Source organism: Podarcis vaucheri, assembly GCF_965113315.1.
Source record: "Podarcis vaucheri genome assembly, chromosome: 10".
Classification (NCBI taxonomy): Eukaryota; Metazoa; Chordata; class Lepidosauria; order Squamata; family Lacertidae; genus Podarcis; species Podarcis vaucheri.
The window spans coordinates 49,905,229-49,918,856 of record NC_138748.1 but is presented as its reverse complement, the minus strand read 5'-3'; the positions used below and the strand labels follow the sequence as shown (position 1 = coordinate 49,918,856).

Genomic DNA, 13,628 nt, shown 5'->3' with positions numbered 1-13,628 from the left:
ACCAAATTCCTGAATCAATTCTAATACTCTTTTAGTACTAGATTCTGGCTCCTGTAACGTCAGTACTAAGTCATCTGCAAAAGCTTTCAATTTGTACTGTTTCAATTTGTACTGGGGTTAAATTCTTTGAACCCATTTGCTTTCAAAGCCAATCTTTTTTTGAGAATATGTTGATTCGTCAGTAGGGTTTTCCATAATAAATAATCCCATGTCACTCTCAAAAAACCAACTCAAATAAGAAGATATCAAAAACATTTTATTTCTATGAAACATTCTTACGGGGAACTGAAATATCCACCACGGAATGGCTTTACCAGATTACATGTTAAAAATCCAGAACAGTCCAGAAAAAATCAATAGGTGAAAACAAGTCTGTTTACATGGATATTAGTAATAATATTAGTATCTGTCCATGCACCAGTGGGCTTTGAGCCTTGCTAAAATTAGTTGTGGGCTGCCAAATATACACGGCTTCAGCTGAGAAGAAATGTCTCCATTTCTCAAGATTAAAGAGTTTACTTAAGGAGAGGCTTTGAAACAAGACTTTATATTTACTCTGCAGCCTTTTCCTGCAGACTGGACTGCTTCGCTTATGCCCTGGCAAAAGACATGACTCAAACAAAACAGCTGTTGTCACAGTTTTCAATTTTCACAGTGGAGGGTATAAATTTATTATTATTATTATTAAAGGTACAGTATTGGCTTTCTTAACTGCATGGCTGGAACTGCAGACCAACAAGGAGATCAAAAGGCAAGATTCCTAGAAAGTAGTCGCTTATGAAGACAAATCTCCAAACAGGAAAAAGGGGACTTGATCAGAAGACCAGAGGCATGGTAGCAAATACCAGGCATGAAGAACCTTCTTCAGCCTGAGGGCCACAGTCCCTCTCAGTGGGTGGGTCCAAAGGCCAAAGTGGCCAGAGCCACTGAGGTGACTCTTACCTCTGGGCAGTCAGCCACAATATAGCCACACAGGAGCCAGAGGTTTCCACACCGTCTCCCCACCACACCTCTCTCCTTCCAGGCAAGCAAAAGGCATTCTAATCATCATTGTACAAGGGCACATTCCAACCAGGCAAAGCCCTCAAGGAAAGTGTGGGCCAGGGCCAGGGCAGGGTGTCACCTGGGAAGGGCCCCAGGGGTCATTGAAACTCTGGCCAATGTCATTAGAGAAGATGGAAACATAAAAGGAATAAGCAATAATAAAAAAGAGAAAATAATATTTGCAGATGACACCTTGCTAAGAATCAAAAATCCGTTAGAAAAGATGCAGGCAACAGAGGTACATTTGGAAAAAAATTGGAGAAATAACAGGGTTGCAAATTAACTGGTCTTGTTTTAACACTACAAGATGATGCTATTTTATTTAAAAAAGCTAGGACTAAATAAGTACAGTGGTACCTCGGGTTACATACGCTTCAGGTTACAGATGCTTCAGGTTACAGACTCCGCTAACCCAGAAATAGTACCTCGGGTTAAGAACTTTGCTTCAGGATGAGAACAGAAATCGTGCTCCAGTGACGCGGCGGCATCAGGAGGCCCCATTAGCTAAAGTGGTGCTTCAGGTTAAGAACAGTTTCAGGTTAAGAACGGACCTCCAGAACGAATCAAGTACTTAACCTGAGGTATCACTGTACTTCAGTGGGATTGTATGCTTGAAATCATAGAATGGCAGAGCTGGAAGGGACTCTGAGCACACAGGACTAGGCAGCTGTCCCATATGGGGATCGAACCTGCAACTTTGGCGTTATCAGCACCATGCTCTAACCAACTGAACTATAAGTATGTCACAGACTTAATCTAATGGTCACTCCCTCTCCTCAGAAACTTCAATTTCTGTGAGGGGCTGTGGGAGTACAGCTATCTCAGAACTCTCAACAAACTACAAACTAAAGGATTCTTTGGGTGAAACCGAGACAGTTAGCACTGGTATAAGCAATGATATATGCTTGCAGTGTAGATATGTTCCAACATCCCTTGAATTGTGCATCTTGGCTGAGTGTGGTTAAGCAATGGAAACCAGCTGGAAAAGGGTGGGGAAGCCCAGGAAGAAATAAGACACTGTACCCTAGCCTAATGAGGACTAGAATTCCCAGGGTTCAAGCCAAGAGAAGAGATGCTCTGTGTCTTTAGACAATGGGTGGAGAAATGGAAAGGAAGACACCCCCCCCCAACTGTCTCTGCAGAGCTGGAAATATTGCATTATAAATTTAAGAGAGGTGCCAGAAATGCCTCCTGAAGGCAAATCTAGGCCAAGAACTTTGAACTATCTTTTTACTGTGTTTGTGCACAGACCAAAATGTCATTTTGAAGTACAAAAGTGCATCTGAGCAAAAAAGGGGGGGGACTCCCCTCCCCCTTAAAGCCAATTCTAAATACTGGAAATGTTGAACAACATTTGTTGTGCACTCGGGAGTTGTTATTTTAAGTCTGCCTAGAAATAACAGAACTTCAGCAAGCTAACATGGGTTGGCATGTTACGTCTGCTGCAGCAAACACACAGAAGAGAAGTTTAATTTATTAAGGCAACAGTCAGTTGGCTAGCACATACAGGTTTACAGTGGTACCTCGGGGTAAGAACTTAATTCGTTCTGGAGGTTCGTTCTTAACCTGAGGTACCACTTTAGCTAATGGGGCCTCCTGCTGCTGCCGCACGATTTCTGTTCTCATCCTGAAGCAAAATTCTTAACCTGAGGTACTATTTCTGGGTTAGCGGAGTCTGCAACCTGAAGCGTCTGTAACCTGAGGTACCACTGTACACACACACACGCACACGCACACACACACACACGTGCGTAGAACAGAGGTGGGAAACCTGTGGCCCTACAAACGTTGCTGAGACTACAACTCCCATCATTCCTGATTGCTAGCCATGAAGACTGGGCTCAGTGAAGACTCCAACACTAACTGGAGGGCATCTCCTGCTCCCCACCCCCGGTGTGTAAGAGAAAAAGTTGCAAAGGGTGGGTCAAAAGGCAGAAAGTTGCTTCCAATAACAATGACTCTAGCCAGAGTAAGTTGGCCCATCTTTAGGGCACCACAACACTTTGCATAAATATAGCAAGAACTGCTAAATAAGATAAAGGGAACTTCAGGATTCTTCTCTCTCTCCCTCTCTCTGCTTCTCCTTCGCCCCATCATTTTACGAGCAGAATAAGATGAGGCCTTTTCTACAGACTATACAAAGCACAAACAGGCCACCTTTCGCCATGCTCCCCCTTTGTAAATCTCAAGGTCGTCACAGCTTCAACGAGATAAACAGACACCATTAAAAAACCTAAGAAAAAACTTGCTGGCCATTTGGATTACCTCGTCCACAACTTTTGAAAAGTACTGAAGGGTGGATATCACTTCTTCATCTCCTTTACCCAGGGCAAAGTTCTGCAAAGGAAATTAAAATAAGACGTTAGGTTTCCAGTGCCTCCCGTGGAGTTCTATGGGATAAACCAAAAGCAACCTGCGGTATTGGACACAGATATGCATATGTGGCCCTCCCAGGTGTGTGACATCATACTGGGTTCATAGGGAAAGGGTTAACTAATTGTAAAATGACAAAGCAATGGGAACCCAGGGGGAAGAGTTAACTGTGTATAAGGTTTTAAGCACAGAGGTGTGTGTTTTTTAGGAGAGAGTTAGGGTGGTTGAGAAGACAGTCTGGAGTTAGAAGAGACAGATAAGGTAAGTCTGTGGGTTGGGCTAGTCTGATGTGAGAGAGTGAGATAATTTGTTAAGAGGAGTCAGTCAAACAGTTGAGATAATCAGTCAGAAGGTATTAGGAAGGTATAGGCCGGTAAAGAAACTAAAGTTAAGGTACTGACAGGAATATTATCGGAGAAACCATGAACTTGTTAATGTTTGTAAAATAAACTTGGGGTTTTTTTGGGTTTACTTTTAACAACAATAGACTGTTAAACGCCTGGGGACCCTGTGTGATCGCCACAGCATCCTTCTTCCCTCTGTCACTGGCAAGATGCTTCTGTGCTTCACCTGCTGGAAACCGCAGGAGGGGAGAGTGCTGCTGTGCTCAGGTCCAGCTTACAGGCTTCCCATAGGCTTCTGGTCAGCCACTGTGAGAACAAGATGCGGGACTAGAAGGACCACTGGCCTGGCCCAACAGGTTCTTCTTATGCTCTCCCCTTGCCCCACCCCCATGCTTGCTCCAAGATGTTGAGGCAAGTTTGACATCTCCAGCAGTATAACTAAGCAAACCCCTTAGAATCTTTTCATCTCTACCATCTAATCTGCTGAACATGGAGGTCGCGCAGGGTAAATCAGGCGTACCTGTTTCTCATACGCAAGAAGCTGCTTGGAGAGCTGCTGGGTTGCCAAGCACATTTCATTCTGCAAGGAGAAAAGGTATTTCATTACTAATGATCACACACCAACTTAAAAGACTCCTCTTGAATTTTGAAAATTACAAAATAAGTGTTGAAATAAGGTGATAAATTGCTGTTTATAATTCTATAACTGGGAACGCAGAAATGGGAGATGTGAGGAAGTCCAAAAGCTTAAGAAAAGATGGATGTTGGACATTTGATTTTGTGGTCTGTTTGTTATTATATGTTATCCTTGTTTTTTTCTGTTGTTTTTTGTGTGCTGTATTTGGCGTTATATGTGAACTTAATGTTTAAAATCTTTAATAAATATTATAAAAAAAAGACTCCTCTTGAATTTTAGGCAGGCACTGTCTCTGTTGTCTTCAGCACCTACTGAAGACCTTCCTCTTTCAACCAGGCGCTTTAAGCTGAGATCTCTCCAAGCCTGAATCTGTACTGGAATTGTTTTTAAAGCTGTTTTTGTTTGTTTGTTTGTTTGTTTGTTTTATCATTTGTTGTCTGCCACCCTGGGCTCCTTTGAGAGGGAGATCAGGATATAAATTTAATAAACAAACGAATGAATTAACAGTGCAATCTTATACTTGTTCATTCAGATGTAAGCCACACCAAGTTCAGTAGGACTTACTACAAGGTGAACTGTGCGTCATACTGCAGCATAAGCCTCATCTGTCATCATAACGGGCACTACAGTTGCTACCCTCTGCGTTTCAGATCATATTATTCACCAGGAGCACCAATATTTATGGACCAGCCTGCAAATTCCACACACCAGGTGGCTGTAGGGTCATGTGACAGACAAATATTTCACCATTAAGTACAGTAATACATAAATCAATACCTTCCTGCAACTCAAACTTGCATATATTGTGCATATACTCCAAACTTGCATATACTGTAGAGTAGTACTCTACAGACATTTCTAGAGTTCCCTTCTTTCTAAATATACATAACCCCCAAACCATATTTGCTGCTTTTTAATGTTTTATTTCTCAACTGATGTTTGTATCGTAGAGGTGTGGAAAGACCACAGACTTTAGAAAAATAAAATTCTACTGTAAGGATCCCCAAACCAGTTTTCTCTCTCTTTACCTCCATCATAGTAAACCATAGTTAACGGTTAATTGTGAATGCAGAAATTGTCCCCACTTCACTACATCCCGATGGGAGTCATAGTTCACAATCACTAGCTTAGTGCTATATCCAGCTTGGGGACTGTGGTTTGTTTCACTCAAACAAAAAATAATTGGAAAGCCAAGAATAAATCCTGACTATAATGTGGCTTCTTTGGAACAAAAGAAATAAACTGTGATCCCCAATCTAGGAGGATCAAACCACGATACACCAGCACATTCGAAGTCAAACATTAACAATGGTTTACCATGATCTTGGAACCCAGCCACTATAATAGCACAACTCTTTCACCACCTAAACAGATTACAAAGTAGATTTCACAACAAACACAGAAAAGAAACAATCGTATGCATTGCTTATACAGTGGTACCTCAGGTTAAGTACTTAATTCGTTCCGGAGGTCCGTACTTAACCTGAAACTGTTCTTAACCTGAAGCACCACTTTAGCTAATGGGGCCTCCCGCTGCCTCCGCACCACCGGCACACAATTTCTGTTCTCATCCTGAAGCAAAGTTCTTAACCTGAAGCACTATTTCTGGGTTAGCGGAGTCTGTAACCTGAAGTGTATGTAACCTGAAGCGTATGTAACCTGAAGTGTATGTAACCCGAGGTACCACTGTAGCTCAAATTGGGGCAAATAAATATTGACAGCATTTGGACATCACAAACTTTACAACTTATGTAGCTCTCTACTACACACACACAATGCACTTCAAGGCAGAGGACACCTTGATATAAAGCAAGGGCAATATTAAGGGACTGAATCTCAATATTCAACACAATTCAGTCTAATTTTTAGATTGACATCAAATTCTACAGAATAAACACAGTCAAAATGTCATGTTCAGTGTTCAAATTCAGACTTATGCAGCATAATCTGATTATAATGCATAACCACCCTGTTCATTTCTTAAAAGAGGCTTTTGCTGACAGCAGCTCAGTTACTTGTTCCGTTTTCTATCATATCCCACCATCTCTCAACACCACTTTGATTGAATCAACTCCATTTCCAAAAAGATTGAACACGTTAGTGTGGGCACCAAGCCTAGTGAGCACTGGTCTTTAAACTGAAGCCTTTGATATAGTATACAAGATTTCTGATAAGAGAAAGTTCACCTTAGTTATAAAAAGCCATGCTGTCATTTCATTGCCTATTTTTTCCAATGTCTATTTCAACATAGCTCTATATTTATTCCATATGCACACTAAGTTGACCAGAAAGGCAAATTAAATTCTCTCCGCGCTGAAATTCTGATAATCGGCAAAGCTATCAGGCCATCTGATCGTACCCAAATAGCAGGTTGCCTGCCTTCTCCGCTTTTCTTTGTTACCCATAAAAGCAAACCGTGCTGAATTGAAACAAGTCACCAAACCACACCTATAATTTCTGGCGTGTAAATAGGCAGCACTTCCGATGGCTAGGCCACACCCGGAAGTTTGGGGAAAGCATGCAAACAAACAAGAATGCCAGGGAGGTGCACCCCAGGAACTTCTGAATTCCAGACACTTCATCCAGGACTTACAGGAGGTGATGCAACATTGAGTTACAAGTTAAGCAGCCCAAATACAAACATTTGGATGGGCTGGGACTTAGTGCATTGACAGTTCTGTGTACATAATGCCAAAGACATGAGGGGTTGTGTTCATTTAAAACAGGGAATGAGGATCTCTAGGGACCTACAGATGATGCTGGACTATCCCTCACATCATCCCTGATGCCCAGAAACATCTGGAGGGCCGCAGGGCAACCTTGATTTAAAAGGCTCTCCTGAAGACGTGGCTACAAATTCCTACTATAGCAACTCCTTCAAGACTGCCTGTGTTTAAATATCCATCTATAAAATGCATGCATACGTTTTCGAGCACAATTCAGTGTTGGTGCTGACCTTTAAAGCCCTAAACAGCCTCGGTCCTGTATACCTGAAGAAGCGTCTCCACCCCCATCATCCAGCCCAGACACTGAAGTCCAGTGCCAAGGGCCTTCTGGCAGTTCCCGCACTGCAAGAAGCAAGGTTACAGGGAACCAGGCAGAGGGCCTTCTCGGTAGTGGTGCCTGCCCTGTGGAACGCCCTCCCAGCAGATGTCAAGGCAATAAGCAACTATTTTACTTTTAAAAGACAACTGAAGGTGGCCCTGTTTAGGGAAGTTTCTAATGGTTGATGCTGTATTGTTTTTAATATTCGGTTGGAAGCCGTCCAGAGTGGCTGGGGAAACCCAGCCAGATGGGCAGGGTATAAATAATAAATTATTATTATTATATTATTATTGCATATGACCCCACCGGTCTTCTCAATAATCTCCTGAATGCACAGAGATGCTCCCACAAGGTAATCTACAATAGTGAAGAAAGGGGTGGGACAAGAAAAGGTATAGAATTGATGCAAATTGGATATACAGCACTTTTTCACATCTTAATATTTGTTGTGCTGGGGGTGGTGTGTATGCATGCACAGAACAGACTGGGATCACAACCCTGGAAGAGCGGCGGTTAAACCTTCCAAACTTCCTCCCCCAAATTATTTTTCCATGTTACAAACCAACCAACTTGTGTCCAATGATTAAAAGCTTTGCCTGCCAATTTGTGGTTTATTAATATAGGACAAATTACCATAGCAAATTAAGACGGAAAGTGGAAGACAGAACCCCAATTGTTTTGTGGAAGACCAGTGGCCAGTAATCAAAAATGACCTGTGAACTGGGATGCAAAACTGTGGCCTTGTTCCAATGATCACAGCTTGGCTTCTTAAGCAGAGATGGACAAGCCTTTTGCCACGTACACGGTTTCTTTGAGGTGAGCTGCAATTTAACCAGGAAATCTCTACTTAGCCATAGTTTCCCATTTTATCAGAACCAGAAAACTATGGGTATCAAGTTCAGAGCAGATCAGGATCTTCAACCATGGTGTGGAATTAGTTTAAGATCCTGATTTGTTCCGGTAACCATAGTTTCCCAGTTTGGACAAAACAAGAAACTATGATTAATTAGAGGTTCCCTGTTGCAACAATAGTTTGCTAACAAAAGGAGGAGTGAGCAGGCTGCATATCTGGTCAAAAGATTTGTCCATATCAAAACTAAGAAGCCAATATATGACTATCTGAATAAGGTCAGGATGTGTGCAGTAATTGCCTCAGTATATATTGCTTTCTATGTTTATCCCCCTATTTTTAAGTGAACAAAATAAAATATAATCAATGGGGTGTGTGGAAATCATGATTATTTGTGTTTTCTTCAGGAAAGTGGCAGGTTTCTTTTTATGGTTTTCTATATTACCCATTATGAAAGCGCAATATGTTATTGAAATAAAACAATACATTATTTTTAGAAGAGTTGAGGGGCAGAAAGGGAACTGAAAACATTTGAAATGATTTACCTGAGCCCCATAAACTCGCTGCATTGCTTGAAGCAACTGGTTGGTGTATTCTGTGAGAGTCCCCGCATCTTCTTCAAACACACTCAGCAAAGAACGTGTCTGGTCAAAGAGAAAGGGTAGCAGTTTATTCACCAATGGAAATTTACAATTTTCAAACAAACAGGTAGCATAAATGGAGACATACATTAGTAATCTCTCTGTTGTTAAGACACTAAACACACACCAGTAACAGATCCTCAAATTCCTGCTACAGAGGTGGGGAACCTGTGGCCCTTCAGATAGTCAAAAGTCACGAATAACAGCAATTGGAGTCCAACAACATATGGAGGGTAACAGATTCCCCAGCCTTGCCCTATTATGAACAGAAGCATTCAGCAGTGAAGACATCTGTATTTATACCCTGGCTTTCATCTAACCAGACCACAGGGAGGTTACAATGGCCAATTCATAAAACACAACACTTCATAAATCATGACAACTCTAAAATCATTATTAAATTATATCCAGAAAGACAAAACATTAGCTCCACGTGATTTTGATGTCAAGCACGGCTCCCGTTATTACTCCCCACCCCCAAGCATGAATGAATAAGCTGGGATCAAAAGGTCACCAATGAGACGGGAGGTAACACTGCCAAAAGGAAAGCGTTCCACAGTTGGGGTGCCACTGCAGAGAAAGCCCCGTCCTGAGTTTATGCAAACTGTACCTCCCTCATAGGGAGGATCTCCAACTGGGTCTTCCCCACTGAGCACAAGCTGGCATATATTTGTAGAGGTTTACGTGGCGATAAGTGAAAATCCCGCAAACAGGGTAATTCCACTCAAATTGAAGAAGGAATAGCAGCAATCTTTCCTCATGTTCAGTTTCAACAAAACATTGAAGCATCAGACCCATATAACTGACTAGGGCTATGGTGCATTTTTGGTTTGATATTTTCTTTGCTTATTATAATTATTGTTTAGTTAATTTGTATATTGTCCTTCATCCGAAGGTCCCAAGACAGTTCACAACAGAACCCTCAGACATATTTAAAAAATGAAGGGCAATACACAAATGTTCTCATTGAATAATAAGAATAATATCCTCCACCACCCCATTCCAGAAGCATACCAGAACAGGAAGGCTTTAGATCCAGTGGATTCAAAGTATCCACTGATATGCCCCCCAAACACCTTCTTTTTTGCCCTCTCTGCTGGAGAAGGGGCAGCCAAAAGGTTCCCACAGCTACAAGACATCCATTTGTGGTCATATCTTCTGTATCACCCATGGAGTTGGAGAGCCACAAAATATTACAGCTCCTGCCCCACCAACCCAGCTACCACAGGATTGCACCTGATGTACTTTTTTAAGACAGCAGCCTAAACTGCTTAGATCTGAATGGATCACACCACAAAGATTTCAACCCTAACCATACTTGCTAGGGCAGAGCTTTCCAAACTGTGTGCCGTGAAACATTAGTGTGTTGGCTGCAGTGTGTAGGTGTGTCGTGCAAACGCTCCCCATGCTCCTCCTGGGGCTGGAAAGGGGTTAATTTAACCTCCGGTTTGCTAGTAAAACTGAATTACAGCTGTACCTCGGCTCCCGAACACTTGGGAGTCAAATGTTCCAGCTCCAGAACAATCAAAAACCAGAAGTGAGGGTTCTGGTTTTTGAACGTTCTTTCGGAAGCCGAACACCCGGCAGGGCTTCCAACTGGCTGCAGGAACTTCCTGCAGCCAATCAGAAGCCACAATCTGGAAGTCGAACGTTTCGGAAGTCGAACGGACTTCCGGAACAGATTCTGTTTGACTTCCGATGTATGACTGTACTGTATTGCGATATTATGCATGCATAGAGTGTGTCACCAACATGAAAAGTTTGGAAAGCTCTGTGTCAGGGAGTACAGTGAGCCTTATACAGTGGTGCCTTGCAAGACGAAAAGAATCCATTCTGTGATTCTCTTCGTCTAGCGGTTTTTTCGTCTTGCGAAGCAAGCCCATTGACGGATTAGCGCTATTAGCGGCTTTTAGCGGCTTATCTGCTGATCGGATCAGCTGATAAGCGGCTTAGCGGCTTAGAAAAGGGGGGGAACCCGCAGGAACTCGCAAGACATTGTCGTCTTGCGAAGCAAGCCCATAGGAAATTCGTTTTGCGAAGCACCTCCAAAACGGAAAACTCTTTCGTCTAGCGAGTTTTCCGTCTTGCGAGGTATTCGTCTTGCGGGGCACCACTGTATCAAAATAAACATGCATTGAATTGCATACTTTTAAACTGTGGTGGGGTATTGTTTTGTAATATGTTACATTTTTTCATGTTTTTATATTGTAAACTGCCCTGTGATCCTCGTATGAAGGATGGTATAGAAATTATATATATATAGAAATACACACACACACATTCATTTTCTACCCCTCTTTTTCAGCTAGTGCTAAAATACTGTTGACATTTTAATATTCTAAGTGAGATGGCAGAAGCAGAAAAACCAGTATTATGTTTCAGGTATACAAAGTTAACAATTTACATTGGGATATTTTTATATATATCTAGTGTGGTAAGATCTGCCTTGTGTAAACTGTGGTTTAGCTCCTGGGCAGAAAAAGGAGGATGCGGTTTTATTCACTAACCAGGCCTAATTTCCTTCTAGCAGCAATGGAAGGGGGAAGGAACATAGGAAACAAGGATATACAGAGTCAGCCCATCAATCCATATGGCTCAGTGTTGTCACTCTGACTGGGAGCAGTTATGCAGGGTTTCAAGCAAGGGATATTTTGAGCTAAACCCAGAGAAGCTGGGGATTGACCCAGAGTTGCAAGGGACCCCCTCCAAGGGTCATCTAGTCCAACCCCCTGCAATGCAGGAATTCCAACACACAGTCCCCCATCCAATTTGAAACCATACGAGACCCTGCTTAGCTTTGCAAAGGTGCCCGTGGTTTTTACGGCTGCACCACTAGGAGGGTACACCACAGAGCCACAGCCCTTTCCTAAACGAGTACAGTGCTACCTCAGGTTACATACGCTTCAGGTTACAGACTCCGCTAACCCAGAACTTTGGTTCTGCGGCGTGGCGGCAGCAGGAGGCCCCATTGGCTAAAGTGGTGCTGCAGGTTAAGAACAGACCTCCAGAACGAATTAAGTACTTAACCCGAGGTACCACTGTATAGAGAATCTGATCTGAGCCCTTTTGATGGAATAGGTCATATTAAAGTTTTATAATCGAACATTCACACCCCAAATTACAGTGGTGCCTCGCAAGACGAAATTAATTCGTTCTGCGAGTTTTTTCATCTTGCGAAACATGGTTTTAACGGTGTTAACAGTTTTAAGAGAAAGGAAACAAACTCACAAGACGTTTTCGTCTTGCAAAGCAAGCCCATAGGGAAATTCGTCTTGCGAAGCAACTCAAAAAACGAAAAACTCTTTCGTCTTGCAAGTTTTTCGTCTTGCGAGGTACCACTGTACTGCTCTGACCTATGGCCATGCAATTCAGCAACATTACACATGTTCTTTCTGGCTCTACATATATATTTGACTCACCCAGCTAACAAGCATCACACCTGCCAGGACAAAGGAGGAAAAACAGATATTTGGGGTCCTTCAAAGACTCTGAAGAACAGAAATTTGATGCAAGTCTGATGGAGTGAAATTTCATTGCTGTGGGGCCAGCACAGAGAGGGACCTGTTCCTTGGGACCCAGGTAGGGCTGCAAGAGAACTCTGTCTGAAAGCCTAGAGAGCTACTGCCTGACCCATACAAATTCAATTTGTGCAATTAGTCACTTTGTAGCTCTTGCACAGCAAACACATTTCCCTCAAAGATTATATTTTTTGCAATAAGGAAAGTGACAGAGAAATGTGCTTGTGGCATAAAACTTGCTTTGATGCAACATCACCTAAGCTCCCCTAAAAAAAAAAAAAATCAGTGGGAGGGAAACAGAGCCCTGGATGGAGGGGTGCATAGCATTGGTGTCAATCAGGAGGACTGACAGTAAATTTGTACATGCAGCTCCCTGGTGTGTTTAACTGCCAGAGAACTCGGTGGAAAAAAGTGTACACACAATTTAGCACAAGTAAGAATGCTTTGAATGTGAGCAGTTGCACCTATTATGCTGTGGTTTCTGTAAAGAAACAGAAAAATTACAGCCCTTTAAAAAAAAAAAAAGGATTTGCACTGCCTCAGCACTCTTCTGTGTACTACGCAAATCAGCATCCGGCCTGTTCACTTTCAGGCCTTTAAAGCACCAGCATCCATTTAGATGAGTCACATGATGCCTGCATGTTCTCCACAAACTTGAAAGGGCTCTCGCTCGCTCACTCTTTGATCCAAAAAGATCAGGAAGGAAGAAACAAACTGTCTCTAATTCATAATTTATTCTACCTTAATTCACATATTATAACTGCTTTAGAACGGTGTTTTTGATTGTACTGCTACCCACATGGAACTTAGGGAGACCAGGAACATAAATCAAATAAATCCAATTATTATTTCCCTTCCCTCAGATTTCAAAACGTCCCTCCTAATGCACCTATTAAAAGTGACCTAGATTGGTCACAAGGAAGCTCCATACATTTACAATGATAAAGCTACTTCCGGTCTCCTCCTCCCTCCAAAGCTCATTAATATTTCCAAAGTGCTTTATTGTTAGAACCATTGTTAGAACATTTCCATGCTCCCTTCACTTCTTAACCTGGAAAAATATGATAGCATCCTGCTGATGTACGGAATGTGTATTTACACAAGATAGTAGATGATGGGCAGAGAAGAGTTTTTTTATTTCTCCATGGGGGTTCTTCCTCTCTGTCATAGAGCCAG

At 42.3% G+C, this 13,628-nt stretch overlaps 1 protein-coding gene and 1 long non-coding RNA gene across 3 annotated transcripts in view; one reads left to right on the top strand and one right to left on the bottom strand.

Annotated features, from left to right (window-relative positions):
- The window catches only part of APPL2 (adaptor protein, phosphotyrosine interacting with PH domain and leucine zipper 2), a 32,068-nt gene that overhangs the window by 17,141 nt on the left and 1,299 nt on the right, over positions 1-13,628 (bottom strand). For both annotated transcript variants that reach the window (XM_082240493.1, XM_082240492.1), the window contains exons 2-4: positions 8,839-8,937; positions 4,282-4,341; positions 3,310-3,381 (exon numbers count right to left, since the gene is read on the bottom strand). In XM_082240493.1, coding sequence (XP_082096619.1) covers positions 3,310-3,381; positions 4,282-4,341; positions 8,839-8,937 — 231 coding nt within the window. The remainder of the gene's footprint in view (positions 1-3,309; positions 3,382-4,281; positions 4,342-8,838; positions 8,938-13,628) is intronic.
- Positions 12,152-13,628, top strand: part of LOC309542135 — a 56,233-nt gene continuing 54,756 nt past the window's right edge. The window contains exon 1 of the long non-coding RNA XR_014224115.1: positions 12,152-12,274. This is a non-coding gene — a long non-coding RNA (uncharacterized lncRNA). The remainder of the gene's footprint in view (positions 12,275-13,628) is intronic.